Source organism: Thunnus maccoyii, chromosome 15 (assembly GCF_910596095.1).
Source record: "Thunnus maccoyii chromosome 15, fThuMac1.1, whole genome shotgun sequence".
NCBI classification, from domain to species: Eukaryota; Metazoa; Chordata; class Actinopteri; order Scombriformes; family Scombridae; genus Thunnus; species Thunnus maccoyii.
In genome coordinates this window covers 27,568,866-27,582,579 of record NC_056547.1, presented here as the reverse complement: position 1 = coordinate 27,582,579, position 13,714 = coordinate 27,568,866, and the positions used below count along the sequence as shown (strand labels likewise).

The 13,714-nt window shown below is 41.3% G+C and overlaps 1 protein-coding gene across 1 annotated transcript in view; it reads right to left on the bottom strand.

Annotated features, from left to right (window-relative positions):
* Nucleotides 1–1,455: 1,455 nt before the first annotated feature.
* Nucleotides 1,456–13,714, bottom strand: part of LOC121912815 (ubiquitin-conjugating enzyme E2 E2-like) — a 67,077-nt gene continuing 54,818 nt past the window's right edge. The window contains exons 5-6 of the mRNA XM_042435263.1: nucleotides 8,282–8,429; nucleotides 1,456–1,696 (exon numbers count right to left, since the gene is read on the bottom strand). Of these exons, the coding sequence (XP_042291197.1) occupies nucleotides 1,599–1,696; nucleotides 8,282–8,429 (246 nt within the window). The 3' untranslated portion in view covers nucleotides 1,456–1,598. The remainder of the gene's footprint in view (nucleotides 1,697–8,281; nucleotides 8,430–13,714) is intronic.

Genomic DNA, 13,714 nt, shown 5'->3' with positions numbered 1-13,714 from the left:
ACATAAAGCAACATAAGTAAAAGGAGTCTTGTTTGGTGTCTATAGGCTGGTAGTAGCAGTGTGATGGTGTTTTTATTTTTATAGCCTGATACCTATTGAAGAACATCTGAACAGGATGCTTTATTGTCTTGTAGGATCCTTTACGAGATGAATTCATGCTGTTGTTAAAACACATGTTCAGACACTGCAGGCTGCGGCTCCCTCATTCATTTCGAGGCCGCTGTGTCGGCTCAGCGGGGGGTGCTGATGCAGAGAGGTCCAGCACCAAAACAGAAGAACGTGAACAGCATAAATCTACTGTTATTTGGCAGCTGTTCTGACGGAGGATGATGACTGTCACTGTGGTAACTTTACAGACTTGTAAAATTCTGTCTCGTATTATAAAACGCTATTCAGTGTTTTGGTGTCTGATAAACCTTCACACTTAGCTGTTACTCAAACTGGACTTCCTAGAAAAACACTATTAGATAAGTGTGTGAATAAACTGGTAAATTCATGTTTCGTTATATATAAATATAGGATATAACTATATTTGTATGTCTAACCAGCTCCACTTCAAGTTACCAGTAAACGGAATAAAAAGAATTCAACTAAATGTGACAATAACGTGACTTTTTGATTTTTTTTTTGCTGAGTAGATGAGAATTAACTTTCACTTTGAATTGAACTTTGAATCATTTCGCTTTCTGCGGTGAGCCTGTGACGACTCATTTCTCACAGGAAGTGGTCAGAGAGAGAGGAGCCTGCATGTATACACACACACACACACACACTGAATATCACACACACACACACACACACACACACACACACACACACACACTGAATATCACACAGACACACACACACACTCATCCTGAAGCAACAGATTGAGACGGGGTCTGTCACATTACAGCCAGTGTTTAATTGAGTATTCAATGAGTATGTATTCTCACAAGGCATTAAATGTACAGCAAACTACCACTATCGTCATACATGGTGATGGGCTCGCTCCATGCCAAAACTCTGCCGGGACAGAAATAATACCATGACTACATGTCCACTGCATGAACACACATCCTGATGCCATGCACTAATATTGACCATGAGCCGTAAAAACCACTGAAAGAAAACAAACTAAATGCACTCGCTCAGTATGATCCTTTTTTTTTTTTTTTTTTTTTACATAAAACCATCACATGAAACAGGAATAATACACGCACACTTTTAGATAAAGATGACGAGGGTGGCGACAATGTTATAAACAATGCAATAACAATAAGAACAACAACATCAACAAGAACAATAACAGTATTAAAGCTTTTCATGACCATATCAACATTCAGTGTATTGGAAAATACAATCCCAATAGACTCTTTGTATAAAAAAGAAGCTTTTCAAGTCAGCATGGAACAAATAACAGTTCGTTTCTCAGGGGTGGGTGTGGGGGGGGGTTGGGTGGGGGGAGGAGGGGGGGGCGGGGGGGGTGACAGGGGCGGGTGTGCTTCCATAGATTTCAGAGGAGGGGAGGTGTGTGTTTGTGTGTGTGTGTGTGTGTGTGTGTGTGTGTGTGTATATGATGGGTGGGTTGGGGCAGGTCCTGGATGAGTCATGCTGGTCTATGTGGCGTAGCGTTTGGTCCACTGTTTGGCTATCCTGTCGTGCTCAGCTCTGTTGGTCAGGTACTGTGTGGCGATGCTTCCAACCAGAGGGTCGGCTGTAAACACAAGAGGAGCGAACTCAGTGAGACTCCACACAACAGACAAAGTATTTATTGAGTTTTATGAGAGAACTGGAAGTGAAAACAGGAAAGTTGCGGGCTGTAAAACCAAAACAATGGGCTAAAAAAGCTAAAAAGCTCAGTAGAGCTGAGGGGTTAACTGTAGTTAGGTGATTATTCTCTGTGGGTTTTGTCACTATGAGCAACACCTTTCACATCACACATAATCATTTGATTCATTAAAAATATTGATTGGTGCAACTTTAAAATGTCAACACCTAATGATGAATCCCTGTCATGTCACTAGAGTCTGATGTGAGGGTCTTCAAATTGCTTATTTTGTCTGACAGACACTACACCGATCGTTCTTTTAATCAATAAGTTCAACAATAATCTTAACTTGATGAATTCATTTTGACTGGACACCATCCACAACATAAACACACATATTGTTATTGCTGTTTCAATGATACAATGATAGTCAAAAGGTTGTTTCAGAATCTTCCACTTCATCAAGAATAAAAACTCAAGCACAACCACATTATTGGGATTTTTTCTTTGCTATGAGGATGGTCATACTTTGATCTAGAGCCTGACTGATATATCAATCAGCTGTTATTATCAGCCGATATTGGCCCATCCCAGATATATCGGTATATATTGGTATATATTGTCAGATATGTGCTGACATTATATAGGCAGCATTTTATCTGTATTTGATCCTTTTCGGTATCAGCATCTGCCCCAAAAATCCAGTGTCAGTCTCTATTTTGACCTTGAATATTATAACAAGATGTATCTTTATATGGATATGATGGTGGCCCGTCATTTAAAATATCTTTGCCTTGACTGTTGTAAAAGCATGTTTATCATAACAATACATTGTTCAAAGTGTTTACAGTTTGGCGGCAGCTAGCAATTATTTTCATTACTGACTGATCTTCTGGTTATTTTTTTAACTAATTGATTCATTATTTAGGTTATAAAATGTCAGGAAATAGCACAAAATACCCATCAGGACTTCCTAAAACCCAAGGTGGCATCCAACCAACACTTCAAAATAAGATACTGCAATATGCATGACAGGCTGGGAGGTAGTACAGTAAAGACAAAAGGGAAAATGGAAGGAAAATTTTTAAAAAATCAATCAAGAAATTCTAATACTCTAATAGACGAGAGGAAAGTTTGGCCTGATGGGGGCACTGGAGGAAAAGTCAGTCAGAAAAGACAGGTTTCATCCATGGAGGACCAAGAATATCCAGAACAAATCGAGCGGCCTTCCAGTGGATAGTTGTAGAGATACTGCAGCTTGTCAGGGTCACACTGTAATAGAAACCTTCACTAACAGATTTTCTCAGAAGGAAAATGTGATATCAGCAGCAGCCTTCAAAAACCCACATCTGTGTGAGTGATATTTTATTTATTAGGGACATGCGGCATGTTTACACACATCACAACATCTGCGCGCTGCTGTTTGACATCCAATTACTTGAGCCGATGTATCAAAGTCTAAAAAATTGGTCTATGAACTTCCAGCAGACCACCTCGGCTCATCAGCATGCATGGGAATTTTATTACAACCGGAGAGAAAAAAAAAATCACAGAAAAGCCGTAAGTCAAACAAACGAAGCTCTATCACTCCTGTGGTCTGAAGTGGAGCTTGTATTGCTTGACGTACAGCGCGGAGGACAGTTTTATTTATCGGCGGCGCGGTAAAACGAGCGTGCTGCTGTAAATCAGCGGTGATCATGGTGGGCTCCGGCAGCACTGGCAGACGGCAGCAGGCTCTGAGAAGACGTGCCGTCCCGTCTGTTGATACACCGCGCACGTCCGGTCAGTCAACAGCCACCATTATGAATTCCCCACCGGCTCCTCTATCGACTACGCTGCCGCTCAGCCGCTGGTCAATTTCTCAGTGAGGTGACAGAGAGAGAGAGAGAGAAACAAACTCCTGCGAGCTTCACACACACACACACACACACACACTCTGCTTGGCTTCAGACTGTCTCCTGCGGGGCTCGGCCTGCTGACGGAGCAGTGTGATGAGCTTGGCTGAGCAAGCAGCACAAACACCCCTCCGCACTAATCCCTGCTAGGGTTTCAATGATGGGGGTTTTTACAGGCTTATACCCATATTTCTGGATGAATGGATCCTTACACATCATGTCTTTGTAGCTCCGAGTCAAGACGTCGGGTTGTTTTTCTAGATTTCAGTCCAAAATTCACAAGTGACAACTTGAGCCAAAGACTTAAGTCCTGTTAGAATTATTTCTTTGTGGAAGCTTGTGCAGCATTTTGGCTTCCTGAATCACCACATCAGTGCTTATTTATGACTGTATTATGTTATGCTTTACTTGTTTGACCAATCTGGGCTTTTGAAGACTAAATCTAAGACTGGACTTTTTAGATTCAAGCTCTAAAGTGTTCTCTGTAAAGCACACTTTGCACAGTATGTTTCAAACGCCTCCACACCTTTCCAACATCAGAGTTGTGGAGCTGTGTCCGATGATTTGAGTTAAGAAAGTATGTAGAATTTGTTTGAAAGTTCTTTACAAAACTGCTTTCATCACTTTTTGTGTGTAGAAACAAGTGAATGACTATGAGACTGTCTGAAAGTGTGCGCTGTCGTCCACATTTATACACTTCTCACTTTCATCCTGCTTTCTTCTGTTCATTCAGAACAGGTATTAACACCTTCAGACATTGTCAGATACTTTATATAAGTAGTTAGTTGTAGCAGCCATACAATACTAGAGATGCAACAAGATACCTTTCACTGCAAAATGAACCACAAAAGCTGGCATGTGGGAGTGACAACCAATCATGCTGCTTTGGATTCTCACATAAAACATAGTAGAAATGCTTTCTGCTCCACTTAGCTGCTTTAAATTACTGATCAATCACTGATCGCCTCAGTCTGCAGCTTCCAAATTCTCTATAACAGAACTTTAAAGAGCTGGTCTCATGTCCAGACGGCCTTTAGAGAAACTCAATTCATTTATTCCTTCATTTTATTGCCTCTTCTCTGGTCTCCCCCCCCCAAAAAAAGACCATCCGACAACTTCAGCACATTGAGAGCGCTGCTGCTGCCACCAGAGTTCTAACAAGGAGCACTGAGCACATTACCCTGGCTTCTAGTTACTTATAGAATGGATTTGGAAGTGCTGCTGCTGGTGAATAAATCACTTAACAGCATTGGGCCAAAATGTCTAATCTCCTTGAAGAATATAAACCCAGTGGGGCCGTTAGATCTTTAGGAAGTAGTCAGCTGGTACAGAACCAAACAGGGTGAAGCTGATTTTCAGCTACAACGCTGCCCACAGATGGAACCAACTTCTTAATCATGTGCCTCAACTTACACCACGATCAAATCCAAATGAAAGACTCTTCATTTCCTTTGTTGTATTAGAGGCAACTCTGCACTGTAAATGAATCTCTGATCTATTACTTATCCTGTATTTATGTCTCTATTCTTAACTTTTTAATTTCCTTTCAACAGCTTTCTATCCTTTCAATTTGCATATTAATATCTTTAATGCGTTATGTAAAGCACTTTGCATCGCCCTTGTGTATGAAATGTGCTGTACAAATAGCCTCTTGAGATGTAAAGAGCTAGAAAATAAAGCATTTAATGATGGTGAAAAGCTCGTGTTGTGTTGTGAAGCGTCTGCACAGTGAGTGTAAATCTTTGTCTTGTTCTCCATCGGTTACCGCAGTATCAATATACTTGAACGAGCCATTGAAGAGGTGACGACGAATCATGAAGTTAAACTGATTTTGGGGAGAATCCAGGAGATAATGAGGCGAGCGGCGGACCTCTTGGATCAACAGTGCAATCATATAAACACAGATTACACTGAGTGAGCTGTTCACTGTAATTTTATGGTAATTTCAGCTTTTTTTGGAACACCTTTCAGCCATTTCTTTTTTTTTATTGTTGAACAGAAGGCAGACAGGAGCTGCACAAGCCGAGGACACACAATCCTAAACTGTTTTCATTGCACATTTCCTGGAACTCATCCAGATAGTAAAGCACTCCTTAAAGGCAGGGCGCGGCAGGTGTTATTACAAGTTTGACAAACTGACACCCCTGAAGCTACCGCGGGGAGGAAAAAGAGAAGACGCCTTTATTATAAAAGACTGTCCGTATATCTGCGTACATCAGCCAGATAAACCATCTAACCCAAACAGTGGTAGCAGAAATCACTGAGGACGAATCCCTCTGGCTGATGTTCCACAGAGGCTGAGGCAGGAGAAGAAAAAAAGGGGGGATGACATGCGACAGAGGCCCTGGGCTGGATTTGAGCCCTAGATACGCTCTGACATGGCATGTGGCTGAGCCCAAATGAGCCACCGGGACGCCCCAGGTAGATATGTGCTCGTGGGGGACCGTGATGCAGGGGTCGGTCGTGGCATGACGACGAGGAACGGCGGCCCTCGGAGGGGTTGTTTAACTGTCATTCCGTCCTCTTTGCTCGCTTTAATGAGCTACATGCCGATGATCTCCGCCTGCACGTGGGAGGAAAATCTTCAGAAGGAAGGAGGTGGGGAGATATTTTTAGGGTATTTCAAATCCAGGGCCCTCGTTCTGCACTCGAGGCTGGCTTTAAAAGACACTTAAGCGAGTGGTGAGAAGCGTAGCGAGCCGGCCGATTTTGATGAGGCAAGAGGCAGAAAGAGGGATAGACGGTGCGTGGGTAACAGGGAGAGGAGGGTGGGGTTTTTTTTGTTTTTTTTTTTTTTTTTGGACGGGTGCAGGGTGTCATTCAAGTCCCTTTTGTATGGCGCTTGAAAGGAATTGGCTCGTCTCATGTAAAAAAAAAAACGCCACTCGGGCTGCAAGGGGCGGACGGAGGAGGAAGAGGAGGAGAGGAACAGCTATTCTCATTTTCAGCCACGGTGGGAGAATCTCCGCCGCTACGTTTATCAAAGAGCAATCCCCCGCTGAGAGGACACAAGCTATCATCAGAGGTCTTCACAATCAGCACTATCTCTTCCATCCCCCACCCCACCCCCCTCCTCCTCCTCCTCCTCCTCCTTCACTCTTTCTTTTCTCTTGCCATCTCATTCCCCATGATTCACATCTGAAATCACCTGTCATTCTCCTGCTCTTTTAACTCCCTTTCTTGCTCTGACACGTTTTCTCCCGCTTCTTTCACTCTGGATCTCATCGCTGTGATGTCAGATAGGTTTTTACCACCTCTGCTAGCTCAATTTAATACTTTATACTTGGAGACATTAACCGTATTGGTAGCAGAGGAGCGGTGGAACTAGGAAACGACTGGTTTAACTGGTTCATAAAAGACAGATTGAACTCCCTGCTGCTGGTAAACTAAACCATAATGGATCTAAATAGCTTTAAAAAATGTTGATGTCTTGTGTGAGAACGGTGTCAGCTGTTTACAGGACTGTGTTTAGTCAGCCGGTCCTGGTTAAATATTGATTGAGCTGCGACCGAGAGAGAGAAGGAAAAACCCAGAAGCACAATTTATGACACAACATTGTAAGAGGATGAATGCAAATAGTATGGAAATGCTTCACCTTTTTTTTCTGTCTCTCGCGCCCACAGTCGCCACTCACCGACACTGACGGTAGTAATGTGTGGTTACTGCGTTGAGGAGTGTTACCCATCGCTGCCTAAAGGCCTCAGTTTTGCTACAAATGAAGGGTTTGTCAGATCATCTCAGAGCGGATGAAATCTCATTTCCTTTAGCTGAACCTGCAGAGGCTGATGATGATTGTACCCTTGTGAAACAATCATATCCACTTCACAGCGATTGGCCGGGCGTGTGGAGGTGGAACACCGTGAACGCCTTCAAGAAGAGACTTGCCCGTAGCGTGTGCACTATTTGTAGGATTCGTCACGATGAGAACGTGTTGTTCGTTTAAAACATACTGAAGCCTTGACTCAGTCGCTCTTGAGCAAGGCACTGCGGTGGATCTGTATGGAACTCCATGAATCAGTCATGCACTTCATTACACATATGAGATATCAATTTTACTACAGTCTAATGTATGATTGGACACCTGAGACACATTTTTTTTTTGTAAAAGTTATGACGAATGTAATATTAGTTTCACAGGTAACATTCTGTAACAATTCCAACAAGGCAAAGTCTGAGTTTAATGCTCAAATGGATTTTTCAGGCCAATACTGATATTGATATTTGAGAGGGTGGGATGTCCTGGTAGCTGCATGGTTACCAGAATGGCAAATAACATGAATCGAATGTTCCCAGTTCAGTTCCAGCAGATGGCCTTTGTTGCGTCATATCTCTCATTTTCTGTCTTTCTCTGTACTCACAACTTAGAATAAAGGCAAAAATGTGAAAAAGAAACTTTAAGAGTCAAACCATAGAGCTGCAACAATTAGTTGATTTGTCAGTTATGACAAATAATCAATCTACAAGTATAATATGTGAAGTGTTTCAAAAGTAACATATTTCTTTGTACATTATCCATACAGAACAGATATGTCAAGTCAACCTGTCACAGCTAGAACTGGAGAGAGGTATGTCAAGGACAAGAGTGTGTGCATATGTGTGTGTGTGTGTGTGTGCGTGTGAGTGCTGCAGCTCTCACCAGGGTTGCAGTCAGTGAGCAGGGAGCAGATGGACAGTAGGACCTTGGAGATGGTGAGGGCAGGACTCCAGTTGTCCTTCAGGATGTCCAGACAGATCACCCCCTGACTGTTGATGTTACAGTGGTAGATCCTCGTACGGAACGTCACCTGGAAGCAGCCAGTGAGAGAGTTAGATCAGTGTTCCACGAGTTGATTACAAGTTGCGTATAGACAATATTTGATCCTGATAGACAGTCTCTTAGAGCAGGACTATACTGACAGCAATCAGGGTTTCTGATTGGATGAAAAACCTTTCAGACAACTCTCCACTAAAATCCAGAATAGCATTAAACATGACATGCTTATGAATGCTTGTGTGCAACCTGAAGGAAATGTCACACTGAAATGAATTCTGGGTAACATATTATCAATCATATCTGCAGTAAACATGAACTCAAACTGCTGCCTCATGTCAGAGGTGTATGAGCACAATATACTGTGCTGTAGATGATGTGATGTCATGCACTCTGTCAGATTAGTTAAATACAGATATTCCAATTTATGTAAAATGTACCGGAACTAAACAATAACACTTTGCATGTAGTAAAGCTTCCTTACAAATAAGGTTTACAGTGGCTGCATGGATGGAACAATATGATGAAAGCACAGGGTGTGCTTGTGTGTAACATTGTACCTTCACCCACTATGTTGGAGATCATTTAGTCTGCTTGTTAGTTAACAGGATGTACTGTAAACATGTTAACAGGGTTCAATTAAAGGAACACTCCAGTAAAAATGCACTTGTATAAAGAAAAGAGAAAAAGATTGGTCCAAATTGAAGTGTGTAAAAATTGTGGTGGAGTTTCCCTTTAAATTTGCTAATAAAATGAGGCAATGAATGTTTAACATTATGACACACTACTGTAGTTCAATAAATAAAACTAAATCTGGCATATGTATCCCATGATTGTCTATCACTGTATTTATTTTGAAGCAGATCTGAATCTAGATTAACATTTCTAAACATCAAAAATGCCTCTATTGTTGAAATAATACAGTCACATGATCATACTGGTTTGACTGAGGTAAGAACTGTAAGTGCTTTCCACTTTCAGCCACATCAGTCAACCACACTAGATTGTTTTTCTTTTTAGTGTTATCTGAAACCCTTTTTATTATTGCATGTCGTGTTATGTCATGTTGTTAACTGTGGTTATTTTATTATTGATTAATTAAAATTTGTTGTTATTGTTTTAAGTAGTCACAATAAAATAAAATCACAATATTCCAGAGCCAAAGGTGACAAATGTCTTGTTTTGTCCAACAGTTCAGTATTTTTGGGGCATCTTATGCTTTTATATCCATATAGTGACAGAGGAGAGATGACAGGAAATGAAGGGAGAGAGTGTTTAGGGGGCAACATGTAACAAAGGTCCACTGCTGGATTCTAACCGTGGATGTTGCAGTTATATAGCATGCATCTTAACCTGTAGACTACTATGGTGCAACAAACCAACAGTTCTCAAAGATATTCACTTTACATATACATTTACATTTACATTTACATATGAAAATCAGAAAGACTGAAAATCCTCATATTTGAGAAGCTGGAAACAGCAAATGTCTGGCATCTTTCTTTCATAAATGACAATTACAACTATTAATCAACTATATAAACTGTTGACAATCAACTGCCTGTTGATCGACTAATAAATTGATTTTTGGTCATTAGAAACCTTACTCAGGTCTGACTGACAGCCCTCCCAGGCTGCCTGGACACAAAGCTGTTAACATCAAATCATACACAGTCTCAATGATTTTCAAAGTCCAAGCTGGCTTATAATGGATGTCTACCAATATACTGATGCGTTAATAAACATCTGTGTTTATTCTAACCCAGTGTGAGAACCTCAAAGCTATTGCACAGTTTAATGTATGGTTCAGTGCAGTGAAAGAACCTTTCTGGTTGAGATCAATCTAGATACTCTCTGTACAGTATGAAGGGATCCTGCTTTAGTCAACAGTGAAGTGAAGACAGTCATCTGGAACTCAGCAGAGCCTAACATCAGCACAAGGAGCATAACATCATTAAGGAGTGACCTTTGACCTCTCTGCTTCTTTAAAACAGAGGCTGCTGACCAGGACTGGCAGTCCAGGAATGCTAGGAGTCCTGTCTCCCTGTTCTGTTCACGTTGTGACTACAGCCTGCCCTCTTTTATCCTCTCATTAACTCTCCATTCCTCCCTTCACATCTCCATCTTATGAGAAACAAACAACCCTCGAGCCCCCCGCCCCCTTCCTCACATTCCACGCTGGGTCTCGCTGAGGGGATGCTGGCTGACTCGGTGATAGACAGACACAGCGATAAACAGGACGCTTTCCATTACATGAAAGGATTTCCGGAGATGTGAGGAGAAAGGCAGGCAGGAGATGAGGTGATTGATGGTGACTGGTGGAGGGCTGGTCTCGTGTCTGAGTCGCTCCTCTTCTGTTCTTACACCTCCGCTGAGACGGGTTAGCGGTGGCATGCTAATGCTGGCAGCCTAGCAGCCATGAAACAGATCCCTGGCTAGCCTGTGTGGTCTCATTAACAGGCTGTAATCCCATCATGGCTGATGCTAATAGATTATGATGCTGCCTCCACGTAACAAAAGCTACGGGTTTAATCCTACATCCCCTCTGTATCATGGTTTCATCCCACAGCCTCCAAACACAGCCTCTGCATCCTCATTTTATATCCCGTCTCTCGCTCTGATTAATCTCCATGTGTTTAGAGAGTAAATGCAGCTTTAATGCCTCAATACCAGTGTCTGCAGCAAATGTCACTGCAAACCAGCCGTTGGTTTTCAGTATATTTTATTCCAATCTGGCCTGAGGGAGGCAACATAGGAAAACTCAAGAAAGATCTAAAATGAAAAGGTTTCATCCTCTGGGGAGCATGATAATGTTCAGTACACTTAATGACCTGATGATGAAGCCACTAATGTCACTGGGAATCATCTTCTCAGGAGCCATGAATATCCACAACTAAATTCCATGCCAGTCTGGCCAGTAGTCACAAGTATCTTAATCTGAATCTAAATATTAGACCAATACTTCAATCCATAAAAGCTGCACTATTATATTTTCATATCAACAATGAATCAAATGATTTTGAGAAAGGTGTCGCTTGTAGTGACAAACGCAACTCTGCTGCAGTTCCCCTCAGCCCTACGTCCCGTTTTAGCCTCTTTCAGCTCATTATTTGGTTTTGCACCCTAATGTTTGGGTTCATAAGCTTCAGAGACTAGCTAGTGAACATGTCGGGGCATTTAGCAGCTAAAGAGACATATTTTTCTCAGTTGGTGGAGACCAAAGCTGTGCTGAAAGGAGAGTGAATGTTGAACTTGCATTCATCAGATGGCCAGAAACACAACTCCAAATGAATTTTAATGTCTCCATGTATTCCATGAATACTCCTGAATGTGTAATTAAGCAACTGTTTGTTGAGACATTTGTCATATTGACTATATAAGGTGATAATATGTCAGAGTTGTGTTAATAGCTTTTTGTGTTGTGTCCCCAAGAAGTCAAATCAGTTTATGCAGGGCCACTGTTCAATTACAGAATAATGTAAAGACATGTGTAAGTGATAATGTAAGGCAAATGCTAAATTGTAGCATAAAGTAATGAAAGTAGAGTCATGAAGTCATGAAATGGACTCAGAATGTCAGTTATACAGTAAATATCTATGGAACAGCTGCTAACATTAGCTACTAGTCATACCAGACCAAGTAAGACTGTAGCAGCAAAACCTCTGAGTGTGTTGAATTGAGCAGGGCTGTGTTTTTTTATTGCTTATGAATTCAACTTTTCATTTCGAAGGGGAACAATGTGTTAGTTCTTCTTTCAAAAGTGATATAGTCCCACTGCTATCAGAGCAAAAATAACTGCATTTAGGAAAACCATTTGAAACCTTTACCAAAAAACCACCAAACAAAAACAAACAAAGAAAAAACTGTCGACATAAACCTGGATCATCTGCATGGATCATGAACATGAGTATTTGAAGACATTCATTGGCAGAGAGAGACTGTTGAATTATGGGTTAATGGTGATTTAAGGATGGAAGACATGGATAAAATCCTCTATCATGGTTTATGTAATTATAGATCACAATATCTATAAATATTATGATGTAGTGCATTTTTAGATGTTTGACTTTTAATGGTTTTGCGGGTTGCAAAGGTTCCAACATTTATAAAAAGGGCCTCACTTGGCTTAACAATGATTGAGCATGTTCCTCTATCATGAGCTCAAATCTGTTCACATTTAAGTCATTTTGGGGCCAATGGAATGAAAATCAATTGAGCTGATTCATAGTTTTATAGCAAGGCAGTCATCATGACATATTTAACAAATGAGACAGAATGGAAAGGTTGGGTTTAAAGGAGAAAATGTATTGAATGGCTGATCATCCATAAGCTTAAGCTTGACTTTATGGCGCTTCATGGCACGTTAAACAGCCAATTTCACAAGTTCCAAAATGAGAACGATCCCATGCAGAGGAAGATGAAGTGTGTGGTTGGAATTTAGTTCAAAGCCATGAGGAAATTAGAGTTGATGGAGGGGGATAATGTTAGTTAGAGCGGTCTAATCTCTCCTGTCCTTGGGTGGCTCTGCTGAACAGGTCAAGGAATTAGACATATATAAAACCTCATATCAAAACAAAACGCCCAAGCAACGTCCTTGCTATCCTCAACCTCTATCTTAAGAGTATCAGTGTGAGCCTAAACTGGCCTTATCATCCTAACATTAGTGAGTGAGCCAGTGTAGTGAGCAGCTGCAGCTGTCAGATTGGTGGCTGTGAGCTGGTGAGCTGCTGGATGGCAGCACTCACAGCCAGACTGGAAAAACAAGGCAGCAGGAGGCCAAGAGTTTAGACGAGCTCTGTTTCCCCCTCAGTGTGGACTGCCAGGACGGAGGCGGTTTCAGCTGGTCGGCTCATAGCTCGACCTGAACATTGTTTCTACTTTGGAATCGTGTTTCGCACTAGACTGCAGATCAAATACCTGAGGCTGTAGCAAAATATTAGCCAATAACTTTAATATGTGGCTGCAGCTTTAATTTTACAGATGGATAAAGTTGTTTTTTTTTTTTTTAAAGGAATATTAACTTTCTTTTCTATTTAATGAAAGAACTTCACAAATTCATCAGTGTTTTTATAAACACATTTGCCTCCCTTTAGTGCCTGAATGTGTGAGACGATGATGGAGAAATGACTCACATCCAAACTTATCATTTGCTTAAATTATCACTGTGGATGCAGCGTAATCGGCTGCATGGGAGACAAGTAGTTATTGAGAGAGCATCAGGAAGTCATTCACTAATGACTTTAAAGGGATAAAAGGAAAGACATAAAAACTTTGCATGAATAAAAGGAGTAAATGACAAAGAATCTACCTGAATTCAGT